The 14,799-nt window shown below is 41.9% G+C and overlaps 1 protein-coding gene across 1 annotated transcript in view; it reads right to left on the bottom strand.

Annotated features, from left to right (window-relative positions):
* Positions 1-14,799, bottom strand: part of npr2 (natriuretic peptide receptor 2) — a 55,755-nt gene that overhangs the window by 9,137 nt on the left and 31,819 nt on the right. The window contains exons 12-16 of the mRNA XM_030066040.1: positions 13,733-13,804; positions 12,756-12,915; positions 12,464-12,619; positions 8,025-8,193; positions 838-984 (exon numbers count right to left, since the gene is read on the bottom strand). Of these exons, the coding sequence (XP_029921900.1) occupies positions 838-984; positions 8,025-8,193; positions 12,464-12,619; positions 12,756-12,915; positions 13,733-13,804 (704 nt within the window). The remainder of the gene's footprint in view (positions 1-837; positions 985-8,024; positions 8,194-12,463; positions 12,620-12,755; positions 12,916-13,732; positions 13,805-14,799) is intronic.

Raw genomic sequence — 14,799 nt, forward strand, 5'->3', positions numbered from 1 at the left:
TGCAGCTGATGGAAAAAATCATAAGAGGCGACTAGAAGCTTTCATATCATTCTGATTTTAATGCAAAGTTGTTTTTAAATTTGGGTAAATCTTGCGTAATTATTCCTGAAAGGGGTTCTTAAAAGTTTGGCTGAGCTTGTTTCTAACTCTACCTTGAAACATCTTAAGTTTTTTCTTTCACGAACATAACGGTGGCATGCCTCGCAGGTTAAATTAATGATATGTTTGCGTTTATCATTCCAAGTTCTGCTCAGATTAATTATCTATTCATTAAAATGACCAAAGGCAAAAAAAAAAAAAAAAAAAAAAAAATCAAACAGGAGCTAGGTAGCTTAATTCGTAATTGTGGTGAGAAATGCAATTTATCCTTTCTCTCAGGCCTTTCTCTGTCAGTCAGGAGGGCTCTGGGTGAGGAGGGATCTTTCACGGACAAATTGGCGAGAAAGGCAGCTTAAGAAGCCGAGGGAGGCTCCCCGCTATTTGCCACTGTCGTTATTATCAAAACGCTTAAAACCCCATATCTTTGTCTGCTCTCCTGGCTCTCCTTAATGAGAAGTTTGCCTGTCAGCTCTGCGTCTCCTCGGCTTTTCATCTAAACGGAGATCGCACGGCGGGGATATGTTCATCCGTTCAAACGTGCGATACGGGGAGGGATTTTTCCGTCGTTCATTAATTCAGGAATTTAACATAAACGACAACGTGTAATTGAACTGCGCTGCTGACGCTCGCCCTAATTGCTGGTTTTGATCATCAGACTTTGGAGCTTTCATCAAAAATGACAAAGAAAGTGTGAAACGAAACAAAACAATATATATATATATTTATAATTTGTCTTACTGGGGCAAAATTTGGTAGAGCAGATTCTCGGCTTTCCTCTTCTCCTCCAGGTAGGCCTGTGTTCGCTCCTCCACCAGGTTCTCCAGGTTGTTGGCGTACTGCTCCATCCTGGACAGCAGGTTGTTGAGGATACTGGTGCTGCCCTCCCTGTTGAAATCCCACCAAGGCAGAAGGAAAACAGCAATGAGCCGCACAAGGCCAAACTTCAAAGTGACTACAGAGCAAAAAAAAACATCACTCTGACACCACTGCAATTAAAAAGAATAGCAAATCTTTAATTTTTTTAATGAATAATATCAGAAATATAATAATTAAATGTTATTCTTCTGCCTAGTAGTCTAATTCTGGTGCCTACTGCTTTAATTATCAGTTAAAAACCAATAATTATTACAGTCAGTCCACTGGTGCTCAACCTGATTAGCAATTACAGTCCAAACCGACTCAATTCTAGCAATTCCTATTTTTAACATTATGTAATATATTGTATAATGTGTGTGTGTGCGTGTCAGGAGATTTCATTATTCATATTCTGCAAGCCTGCACATGCAAGCGCACACACACACACACACATAATAACACCGATGAGGCAAGAAAAAGTGAGTCATCCACCACCATAGTGGCTAAACGCATCAATGCTCGGCATCTTGCCATACCTCTTCTGGGTCACGGATCCTACACACACCCACATGTTGTTTAAGTTAAAAAGAACAAAACATCAGAGGGAGACGTGAAGGAGAGTGATGAGTATCTCTGGGTGTAATCGCACAGGGCCCGCGCGCCGTTTACCGCGCCGTGCATCATGGATATTTTCCCGCCGTCTGTTCGACCCGATGGTGATCGCACGAGCCGAGGACGGGCGTGACGGTGAACGGGACGAAGAACAGAGGCTCCTTTTTTATGGTAAGAGGCCAAAAAGACGCTGATTTCAACAAAAGATTTAAAGGAAGAATGAGCTGGATTTTCCTTTAAAGAAAATCACAATTTATAGACTCATACAAGAATAATCTCTCTCAGTCATCACTTCTCAGCCACTAGCAGTGTGTGTTGGTGTGTGTGTGTCTGCAGAGACTTTGCCCTCGTCCTGGATTTACTTGTTCTGCTGAGTTTGAGACTCCTCTGGGCGTCGGCCTTTGGGCAGTGGGTGTGTAACTCCCAGCCAATCACAGCGCACGACGCCAGATTGATAACACAACATCCGATAGAAAGCTATGAGAATCGCAGATGGAGACCACAGAAAAAAGAGAAAAAAGAGTTGGAGGCCAAATATTTTTTTCCTAGGATGGTGACGTTACATTTCCTTTAGTCTACATCCTAACAAACAGAAACTTCTTACAAAATTATTACATAACTCATTTGCCAACATGGCATTTAAATGAAGATTTGCACCAAAATTATTACATAACTCATTTGATTACAGTGCAACTCAACACGTTCCATGACTTTTTCTTCTTGAATTATCCTCCAGTAAGTCACGTGTCATATGTTAGGATGTTTTCAAAAGTCTCAAATGAAAATGCACTGAGAAAACAGGTGAAAATATCATTTAGCTTGTCTGAAAAACATTTTAAAGAGTACAAATTTGAAAGAACAGGGAAAAAAAAGATGACCGACTGCTCCATATGATCAAACATAGATCGAGAATGTGTTGGGCGAACATGGAAACAGGAAACGTGACAACGAGGAAGGAAATATTAAAAATCCATGATTGTATGGTAAAACATTAAAAAGGAACATATTTTGAACACCGTAGGTCTTAGTCAGGGCTTTAGGAACCGACAAAGACCTACAGTGGTGGAAACATGTTGCCTTTTTAATGATTTACCCGCTACAATACAGGCTCTTTTTAATATTTCCCTCCTTGCTGTCACATTCCCTGATATCAGAACCAGAATCAGACATAATTAATTGATCCCTGCGGGGAAACTGGGTCAGCTGCAGTTGCTCAAATCCTCAAGAGAAAAACACATACAAGCAGAAGTGAAATTATAAAAAATAGACAAGGAAGTAAGAAATATAAAAACACAGGCATTAGAAATGTGTTGAAAAAGTACGTGCATTATGTAGAAATATGGGTGTATGTGTGGAGTGCCTCGCTTAAGTACAAATTTGAATGACTCGCTAGGATGATTTTTATTTTTGTTGCGCAGTGTGAAACTGTGAGAGGCTTCATTCGCTCGCTAAGAGGTCGGCTATTCACGGTGAGCGGTGACTGTCAGCTCCTCGTGTTGGGTTAAACCTCACCATTTACTGCTGAAGACCCCTCTTGTCGGCGCGCCCTTCAGCCCCGGCTCGCGCACGCACCAAAAATAACAGCACATCCGTCATGTCGCGTCAACAACATACATTTACCTAATGAAAATAACGGGGCAAAGAGTGCATTAACACGGAGGCCTCGGAGGTGAAGGGCTCCGCGCGGCAGAGGAGGAACTTTGCGTCAGAGCATCCTTGAGTGCATCTGAGGTTATCAATCATACAGAGCTCTCTACTTTGAGCCTGCACAAATGGAAAGCTATACATCACCGGGGCCCATCCTAAATTGACTTTGCTACTGCCGAGCGAGAGAGAAGATACACAAGGAGAGGTCAAGCTGGGAGGAAAAAACACATTACTGCGGCGCACACTTGTTTTCTGTTTATAGATTCCCATCTGAACCACCTGTTCTCCGCCTGCTAGTCACTCTGTTTTTTTGGGATTCGTGGCTGTCAGCGCGGCGAATTCTCCTGTGAAATGGTGAGAATTAATACCCGCGTGTGTCCAAAAAGGCACGAGGAGAGCCCGGGAACACCACTACACGGTCTGCTGTATCTCCAAATCACCTCTAGGATCAGCAACTCACGATTACGCCGTCACAGATTCGCCTGTTGCTTATTTTTGTTGATGAATTCGGCGATCGTTAAGGCTGTAAAACATTAACAGTAATGAGAAATCGTCCCATTACAAGCCATCAGAACCTAAAGGGATGCTTCAAATTGCCTGGGTCGTCTGACTTGCAGCCAAACAAACCAGAAGTAAACGTCTTATAATGATATGAAACGGAGAAAAGCGATAAAAATGTTTTAAATTATGCTTTTAGTTTTATTTTCAGTTACTTTTTATGCAGTTGCTAGTCACTTGCTAGAACTGGACTGATGGAACTGAAGGTTATAATAGGACTATACATCGATAAAAATGATAAAAATCGATTTAAAACCTGTATGTGTGATGTAAATGACCAGAGGAAACTTCACTTCTCTTCATCAAATAAAATTTTGACTCTTTTTACACCTTAATAAATTTTGTATATTGTTGTATATTGTATATAGGTTGTAGATTGTATATAGGAATTTTATATATATTTTCTATTTTATCTTTATTTTATTTTTATTTTTATCTTTTTAACTATTTCATTCTATCTATTTTTACTTGCACAGTGCCGGAGTTGTTGCAATTACATTTCACTGCTGCTGTACCTGTACATTCATGCATGTGACGAATAAATCTTGAACTTGAACTTGAACAATGCACCTCAGGAGATACAACTCATAAAATCAAAAATATACAATATATTTAAAAAAGAAAAAATAAGTGTGGAAAGGTTTTACTTAGGTGCAAATGGCATAAGTAGTAAAATTAAATTATTTTTTTTACAACTCATTTCCCACTCCTGCCTGTTTATGGGTTAATAAACAACTAAAAAAAAACATGAATAAATTATAAAAAATACAAAATAGTCAATCTACTTATCACTCCAGCACTAACCTTCAGCTAAAGCGAGACAGATCCACCACACAGCGTGATCATGGTGGGAATACATGAGCGCCAAGTTGCCAGTCAGTGTAATGAAGCACAGCTTGTGTTTTGAGCTTCATGTCACCACTCTCAGGACAGAAGCCCTGAGCGCCGCTGGCCCGCAGAAACACTGCAACCTCTGAGACGCGGAAAACAGCCCGAGCCGACCTGATTTGAGAGAAACTCGGCCACATGTCGGGTCGCTGCTGGGCGGGAGCAAACGTCTGTGAGGGTTTTGAACAGGGAACGGTCACTGTGTGTATACTGACTGTGTGTGTGTGTGTGTGTGTGTGTGCACGAGTCTGTGAAAGTAATTTCCTTAAAGGCGGAATGAGAAGGAGCGTAGACTCGTACAAAAATAATCCCTCGCAGTTATCACCTCTGAGCCACTAGAAGTGTGTGTTAGTGTGTGTCAGCTCGGGACTCTTCTCGGCGTCAGGCTTTGGGCAGAGGGTGTGCAGCTGCCAGCCAATCACAGCACAGCACAGTGACAGATCGATTGCACTGCGTCCAATAGGAAGCTACAAAAATCGCAGATGCCGGCCGCGGAAAAAAAAGGAAATCGAGGTGAGGTGAGGTGAAATGCCAAACGGACAAAACCCGTTCCACAACGAGAGGATGAGGATGAAGCTGACGCCGCCTTGGCCTGTTCAGGTCGGTGCCGGCGGGCCAATTTTTTTTTTCCCTAGGATGGCAACATTGTATTTTGGATGGTCGTTTCATTCTGTCGCCATCCTAGGAAACAAAAACTAGGAGGAGCCAGGGAGGAGGATCAGCTTAAATGTTGTGTTTACAAACTGCACCTGCACTGCAAAACTCAAAATCTTACCAAGATTATTTGTCTTATTTCAAGTCAAAAATGTCTTATTACTAGTTAAAATATCTCATTACACTTAAAATGAGACGTAAATAAGACATGATCACCTCAGAAGTAACTTGTTTTTAGTCAACTGTCTCGTTTCAAGTGAAAATTTGCTTGAAACAAGTGAAAATTTGCTTGTTTCATTGGCAAAATTTGTTTCTTGTTTCAAGCTAATTTTCACTTATTTCAAGTGAATTTTCACTTTTTCCACTGGCAAATTTTGCCAATGAAACAAGCAAATTTTCACTCGTTTCAAGTGAATTTTCACTTGAAACACTTGAAAATTGTCTAAAAACAATTTACTTCTGAGGTGATCATGTCTTATTTTAAGTGTAATGAGATATTTTGACTAGTAATAAGACAGTTTTGACTTGAAATAAGACAAATAATCTTGGTAAGATTTTGCGTTTTTGCAGTGTGACAAATCCTACTCATTCTACCTTTGAGATATAATGCAGAAAAAAAGCTTCTGCGTACATAATGTGAGTACTGTGATACAGAGAAGGCCTATAGTATTCTTCATAAAGTGGAGATGCGAAAAACACGACAACGGCAATGGTGTTCTTTGCAAAAAAGGGGCATTCAAATGTCAATTAGAAAAAAATAAACACAAGAAAACTCCTCATGAGGATGAAAAGCCTTTAACATATGTCTGATATATTATCAGTGTTCAAGACAAGCAACTGAAAAAGGGAACAGGTAGCTGTAGCACATGTGAACCACCGGATACTTTAAAATAACGTGCAGAGAACATTTCACACACAAACGGGAGGCGGTCCACAAGAATTAATGATTACACTTTTTTTCTTCGACTGCTAACACTCAGATGCTCGTACTTGGAGTCGAATTTTTAACCTTTTATCACTTTTGTTGGAGGAATATCCGTACTGCGTTAAAGGAAAATGTTTGGCCACTTCCTGCGCAGAGAGCAGGCTGTTTAATTCTCTCAGTGTTGTGTGTTTTTTCGCTTCGTTATATCACATCGCACATATTCATACCGGTCACCTACATTCTACCAAACAGTTAATAGAAGCCACTATTTCTGTGGTGAGCACTATAAATTATTTATGTGTGTGTGCGGGGGGGGGGGATATATGTGTGTATGTGCGAGAGTGTGTCATTTCACATCAGCAGGGATGCCACATACAGTAACTCTTTTTGACAGGGCTCCCCGACTCAGAGGAAAACACACATGCCTGCCTTCATGCGTCGACATAGAACTCAGGACCAAAATATGCATATGAATGATTCATGGGTTCATTGAAAACAATACCAGAAACATGGACTCACACACACACACACACCCACCCGTCTCTCTCGCTCTTTCTCTCTCTCTCACACACACACACGCGCTGATGCAAAGGCAACAAAGACCACTTCCTGTCGAGAGCTTGCCTGTCGGGAATGGCAAACAGCCTTTTATCTAAAATTGTCTCCGTGATTTCCAGATCATGCTTCTGTTCCCTGTTTCCCCTTTTTGAATCCCTTACACGTATCAGGTTCGTGACAGTCGTACGAACAGCGGGGGCCTCTGACACCGTGTTCACTTGTTGAGATTGCCGATGAAGATACTAACAGTCGGCTGACGGCGCGATCGGAGCGCGGGGTTGGGATTTCCAGGGCGAGCGGTGAAGCGCAGGGAAGGATCGAGCACTAATGAACTGATATTGCTCGCCGGCTGAGTTAGCGGCTATTAGAGGACCCTGCGACTGTGCTGAGTGTCCGGTGCCATCAAGCTTTGCATGATTTACAAACTGGCTTTCATACTGAATAATAGAGTAATGCAATAAGGTATGTGAAATTTATGATGGGTTCAAAAATGCCCATTAAAATCACATCAAGGGCCCAAAAAATGCCTTCTGGAAAAGTGTTTTTTACTCAGCTGTCATTGTACTACAACACCCTTTGAATACAACAAGTGTCCAGCAAATAGCAGTATTATTCGGTATTTTTCCATTCAGTTATTAAGCAATCCTTAGAGACAAAAAAAAAAAAAAAAAAAAACTGCAAACATCCTCTGAGATAATATTATCTTATGATGCAGATGCCCACATTTACAATTAGGGATGCACAATACTGAATTTTTTGCTGATATAAAATATGCCAGGATTTTCCCACTCTTTTGTCTGATTGTTGATGCCAATACGAATATATGCACATTTTTTTTCACCTTATTGCAGAGAACATCAAGTCTCTCCTGTAGTGGAGTTAAAATATTATTATGCCCACTCTTGTGATGGCCAACTGGCAGATGCAGACATAAAGTATAGATTTTTTTTCAAAATGTACACATTCGCTGGCCAAGATAATAAAACTGCTTCAACTTTGTTAACGTAAAACAAGCCATATTCATTTTTATATAACATTTTCTGTCAAACCAAACTTTAGGATTCATCCTACTGAAGGAGGATTGGATGACACTCTCCCCTAGACAGTCCTGACAACAGGGAAACAACCAGGGAAAATTTGACCTATTTCCCGTATCGGCATGTCATATCAGCAGAAATTTCATTTTAAGGCCGATATCCCTGTTTCCAACGAGTCTGCGTGCACTCACTTGTTGAGCTTGGTGATGTAGATCTTGATGTAGCCGAAGTCGGGCCTGTCGACGGGGTCCTCCTCCCAGCAGCCCTCCATCAGGAAGGTCAGCTCCTCACAGTGGCAGCTGTTGTCTGTTGTAGGTCGGAAGTAGGGCCTCTGTCCGTTACGCACCTTCTGCACGATCTCTGCGGTGGAGAGGACACAGCGATGCGGAGCGTGTGCGTCAGAGGCCCTGTTTCTATTAAGATCTGATGCGACTACAAGCAAACAGCACTGGGTAAAGGTGTAAACGTCCTCTGTCTTAAGTTCTGGTTGAGCGCAGCATCCCTGACACCGGACAGACCGTCACTTTTCCAAGAGAAAAAATCTCCTGCCTGACTCAGTGATTTAACTCAGAGCGACCATTTATAAATCGAAAAGATGCTGAAAAACTAATACATGCTTTTATCTCAAGCAGACTTGACTACTGTAATGTACTTTTTACTGGCCTCCCAAAAGAAAACCACTGACAGACTTCAGCTCATCCAAAACTCTGCTGCTCGCTTATTAACCAGAACCAGGAAGAGAGAGCACATTAGTCCGGTCTTAGCTGCCCTACACCGGCTCCCTGTAACATTTAGAGTTGACTTTAAGGTTCTCCTACTTGTATATAAAGCACTTCATGGGCTAGGACCGAGCTACATTGCCAACTCCCTTATTGGCTATGCACCCCAAAGAGCACTGTGATCGTCTGCTGCTGGCTTATTGGTTCCATACAACAGTCGAAGGAAAATTGGGGATGCTGCCTTTGTTCCTTACGCCCCTAAGCAGCCAGCTCACTAGACATCTTTAAAAGAAGACTAAAAACCTACCTTTTCACTCTAGCCTTTAACTAGCTCCTATTTTATTCCACACTGTTGTCTTTTATTGTTTTATTTGCGTCTTTTGTTTTACTTCAAAGTTCTCGTTTTTAGCCTTTTCTTTTTCATTCCACCCTGTGCTGTTTTTAATGTTTTATTTTAATGTGTTCAAATGTTCTTTTTATTGTGAAGCACTTTGAGCTGCAATTCTTGTATGAAAGGTGCTATACAAATAAAGTTTTATTATTTTTTTAATTATTATTCATGAATAAAAACACTACTGACCTGACGTTTCTTTCACCAAGACGGGTTTAGTTTTTTTTTTTTTTTTTTTTTAAATCTCATCTGTAATTTCTTCCCCAGTCCCCACCCACCTGCACATTCAATCATTCCAGTTCAGCGTCCGGTTCAGGTTGATTTTTCCACCGACCCTCTCAAACCCGCCGGAATAATTAAATAATCTGAGCCTGAACGTGATCGGGTCGAGCCTGTAATAACTTACAGATATGAAGCACGTCATAGGTAATTGTCAGTGGATTAAAATGAGCCTGTAGGGAGCAAGAATGTCTCATTTTGTTGAATACCTACACCCTGTTAACTGCATTTTTTTTTATTTTACTTATTTATTTACTGCATGGAAAGAGGACTAGGAAAGTAAGAGTTTCACTGTGCAGTGTGTAACTGCGTGTGTTTTCTTGTGCATATGTCGATAAAACTCCTCTCTCTCTCTCTCTCTCGACTCAAAACAACAACATTTGGTCTTTGCAAATGGAAATGATGCATGTTTATTTGCATACAGAGCGGGAAGGTGAGATGCATTCACAAGTGGGCAGGCGAGGCGCATGTGGAGGCGCGTTTTACCGCCAGGTGTGAGCGGACGGACTGACAGCTGTCCGCTTGCGAACGGATCGCCAAAGATGCATGTTGATGCCAGGTGGAGACAGAGCCTGAGGTGGTGTGTATGCCTTTCTGTGTGTGTGTGTGTGTGTGTGTATCTGGTCCTGCAAGCTACTGTAACAACCACACTCAGTCATTTCATTCACGTCGTCAACTTCCTCTCGCCTGATGCAATGCCCTGTGCTTCTCTGTGCTTGAAACTAAACAGCCTACCATCCATGGCAGACATGGCCTCATTTATCTTTACCAGGAAAATCACCTCTGTCACTGATAAATGTTTTAAAATTTCGTTTGGCAGGATCTAAACAATTCATAAAGTGTGAGTGGAGCCTGCCACTTTGGCTTTGTGGGCCCCTAACATTATCGCCTGGTAGATACTGTGTGTTAAGCCCCGTCTGTTAGTGTCGATTTGCCTTGATCTGGGCTTGTGAATGTGCATTTAATCCGTATCCTACATTTACACCACTTATGATACCAAGAAAATAACTTTACTGGACTTGTATTTCACTAATAACTTGTAATTGCTGTCATTATACTTAAAGCAGCATTGCTAATTACTCTGCAGGGACTTTTGTGTGGTTTCTGAATTCAGCTGGGCCAACGATAATAAGCACACTGCAAAAAAAAAAAAAAAAGAAAAAGATCTCCACCTAAACTAGTCATTTAGTCTCATATTCAGAGTTACAATCTTGCTTATATATTCAGTGTTATAATCTCAGTATTTTAGTATAAATATGTTGGCTGACTAGCTGACTAGTATCAAGAAAATGAAACTTGATTAAAGAAAATCCTGGAAATGTTGATTAGCACCGGAAACAAGTGGGATTATCTCATCCCACTGGCTGATTTTTTTTTTTTTTTTTTTTTTTTACCTTGGTTTAAAGACTGAATAAGAGACTAAATGACTTTTTAGGATGGAGATTTTTTTTTTTTTTTGTTCTTCTGTTTTGAGTAAGATGGAGAGCTTAATCGTTGAATTACCGAGTGAACTTAAACACCTGTAGCGTTACCAAAGTACAGCGTTCTTGTGTATGCATACTAGTATTGCTTTAACAGATTTGTTGGTACTTCTTCTTGTGCTATTTGCCTGGCTGAACCTTATCGGGGTCGGCGGCGTGAGTCGACCTCAAGTTGCGGCCGATTGCTGCTGTTTGATTGATTAATCACGGCCTTTCTGTTTCTTTCTTCTCTTCATGTTATTACAATAATCAAATGGCACCTAAACGCCAGCGATAAGAGGAGGCTAACATCATCTGGAGCCAGAACCTTCTAATCACAGCCTTGATTTTCTTGGTAATTAAGTGACAGGAGAACGAGTGCGGGCCTTGATTGGACTCGGCCCGCGAGAGGCTGTGGAGAAGCAGCAGCCACTTGTACAATCACTCCTGAGCGTGGCTGTTAATAAAAGGCTAATTAAAGTCATCACGTGGCGCCGAGCGGAGCGACACCCGTGGAGGCTTTTGCCCCTCCACTTTTACCACTGGAGTTCAGCTCTGATGCTTAATTGCTCTGCATGGTTTTCTCGCTCTTGTCTCTCAGCTGGAGCGGTGATGGTCATCTGGGAGATAAAGGCAAAGGAACGGGCAAATGAGCAAAAACACAGGAGCGGACAGAGCATCGGTGGTGACTCAAGCTCGGGATTCTTCGCTGTTTAGTTCATCACAAAACTTAAGAGGGTAACAACCAATGTCTTCCAGGAGTGAGGGAAAGATTACACCAAGAGATTTTTTCTACATGATTCATGGAGGTTTTTTTTTTTTTTTTGTCTAAAAATATTGTCACAACAGTTGTGTGGTAACGCTGTTGGCACTGTGTCCTTAAGCAATTATGAGCTGCTTTCTATGACTCTGTTGTTTCCATTGTTGCGGCTTTTGAGGCACAATTTACTAATCTGGACGAATTCGGTCCAAGAGCACATAAAAGTATGACACTATTCCCTTTTTTTTTTTTTTACAGTGGGAACCTTCGAATTTCAGGAACTGATTTCAAAATAATACATAAACGATGTAAATGTACTTGCAGCAGCTTCAACTAATAAAGCTTAGACATGGCCGTATATTTTTACGATGTTCCTTGGATTAAGTATCCATAGATATAAAAGAACACATGCTTATTCACTCGCTGACTTTTACATTTTATTCTCTTTTCTGCCTCATTTGGACCCTGTGATTCCTCCTTAGCCATGAGGCCTTCATGTCCTTGTGATTTATTGAAACCCGGATGTCTGATGTTGATTTTTTTTTTTTTGTCAACCATGTGACTCCACCTAGCATGGACATCTGGGAGACATGTGTTTTTCATATATATCTACACGGGCCGTGGGCCAAAAACACCGTATTTCGGTCGTACAAAGATCCACCTCGAAGTGTTGCACATCAAAAAGTGTGGGCTGCACTATTTTCTGCAGTCAATTAAAAACAATATGAACATTTTCACCTGTGTTCTGCATAGTAGAAAGGACAAAAAATATGAAATTAAGCATCAAAGTTACAGAATTTTACAGATAACCATGCCATAAATAAGGGTTTTGGTTGTGAATTAGTGAATTAACACAATTTGTGTCTGCTTTCTTTTAACTTCATAGGCTTTTGTCTCCAAAAGTACATTTTTTAATATAAAGGGCCTGTTGGTAGTTTGCCAACCTAAAGAATTCCCATCAGCTGACGTCTTTAGCAGTCAGTCAGCTCTCCTGAAGTCCATAAAAGACAGTTGTGTTTACCTTTGGGGCTGAGGTCCATGCCTTCCACGAAGAAAGGTCCATTCCTCAGGGCTATTTCCTGCAGGATTATCCCAAAACTGTACACATCACCCTTCTGCGTCCCTTGAGGGGGGTGCCGGTCGTATATCAGCAGCTCCGGGGCCGTCCAAAGCTTCTCTGAAAAATGAGCAACAAGCCAGACAGACACGCTGAGAAACACGTCCTCCCTGGTGTTAAATGCCACAGTTTCTGAATGTCTATCAGAGAGGAGATTTTGACGGATCTCCACGCCAACCAGATGAAGCGGACTCACTTGCGTAGAGCGCGTGCGAGTCGTCGTTCTCGCAGGACGAACGGAAGCTGGCCAAGCCGTAGTCCGTGATTTTCAGAACGAATCGACTGTCCACCACGCAGTTCGATGACTTCAGGTTTCCGTGGCAGCCGATGTAGCTGTTGTGGAGATAATTCATCCCCTGGTGGAAAAGGGAGCATGAAATGAGGAATTACGGTGTGTTCATTTTTCTTTTTTCTCCTACAGCAAATCACACATGAAAACATACAAAATCCAGCCATATGGAAATAATACGGTTTGATAAGTGGATGTATGCTGAATATTTTGAAAGGGGCCGTGTTTCAAGGACGGAGCATTCATGGGGGAATTCCTGCGAAATTATTTTTAATTCCTTTGGGGGGGAGGGAGGGCGCCGGGTACTGAATGTACTCATGTTCAATATTTTGTGGAAACGGTGAGTCAGATATCCCTCACAGCTTCACCACGGCTGCCTGCCTGCCTCCACGTTGATATCTGTGTGGAGGAATTTCGGTGGAGTGCTTTGTCATGTATGTTGTTAAATATAGCATCAATCCAGGAAAACAATCTCCAGACAAAAGGCCCTTTTGTTAGGGATGGCTTAAAAACAATTTCCTGAAATAAACCCATGATTACTTTGGATGAGACGGTAGGAAATTTCTGGTAAGTTTATGAATATGCTTCTGTCCTACATTCGGGCCATACTTTACATATGATGCCAATACACCAATTTACACAACATTCGATGCCAAAAATACATTTTTCTGCATGTTAGTCCTTCTCGCTCTCTTCGACTCACACACTTGCCCGCAAACCGTGCGTGCAAACTGAACGCAGCCTGAATTTCATGTGTCTAAGGCACAGAAAGGATCCAAAATAAGGTTGGGAATTGAGCTTTTTTGACCCACATTGATACGAAAACCATCGTCAAGACACAGGTTTTTTTTTTTTTTTCCCTGTGTTGTTTGACCCACACATACCTTCACTATGTCATTGATCAGCGAGTAGCGGAACATCCAGTCCAGGTTGATGCTCTCATTCTCCAAAATGTCCTGGAAAACACACACACACACACACACACACATACATAAAGAAGAAACAGCTCAAACATAAAGGATTGAACTGTGCTGAAAAGATTAAAGAAACGGCTCCATTGGCCGTTTCTGTCAAACACCGCTTCGACTTCCTCTCAGCAAACGGCAGCACCAGCGTACGAGACCCATTTTAGATTAATTACCACCTTCAGGCCACATATCCTACATTCTTAATCATCCTCGGGGGTTAAACAGGCCCGCGTAACCCAACACTGCAGGCTAGTATCGAAGATGGAAAACGAATGACCCAAAAAGGCCGGCAGTGAGCCAGTTACTGGAATCCGAATCCCAGTCGTCATCCGGCCAACCGTCACGTCGAGTGCCACTATTTGTCATCATCACAAAAACACTGTTCTGCAAGTGTGACTTGATAAACGCCGTGACCGAGCTCCCCCGCGTTTCCCAGCTGCCGGCGCGTCGAGAAGTCGCTGTAAAGGACAGGAACACGTTTGCTCGGTGTCACTTCTTACAGCAGAGAGAAAATCAGAGAGGCTGCGTGTTATGGGTCAAGCGGTCCGAAAACGTCAAACAAACACCAAAATATCTTGAAAGGCCAGGTCATGGCATACGGCGGGCTTCTTGGAAACTAAATAAGGGGATTTCAGTTGGTCCTGTGTAGCTCAGTGGGCAGAGGTTGGTACAAAATCCTGCCAGGAATAGTAGTTTGATCCCCACTGGGGCCTTTCAGACGAACATGTTTACCCTCGTGCAGGATCACAAATTAAAAAGGCGGCTTGAGGTTAAAAAAAAAAAAAAAAATGCCCCGGAAAGTTCATGAAATGTCTGGAAAATGATAAATGAGGGGCAAGAAATGACCCTGATATTTAGGAATATTTAGGAATTCGCCCTGTTCATTTTGTCAAACATTCAGGAGTCAGAGGCACCGGTGTCCCATGTGGGTCATCGAGCTGCAGGTGATCCAAAGGGCGTCTGCGACCAATTCTTTCCAGCGC

The sequence above is a fragment of the Myripristis murdjan genome, chromosome 12 (assembly GCF_902150065.1).
Source record: "Myripristis murdjan chromosome 12, fMyrMur1.1, whole genome shotgun sequence".
NCBI lineage: Eukaryota > Metazoa > Chordata > Actinopteri > Holocentriformes > Holocentridae > Myripristis > Myripristis murdjan.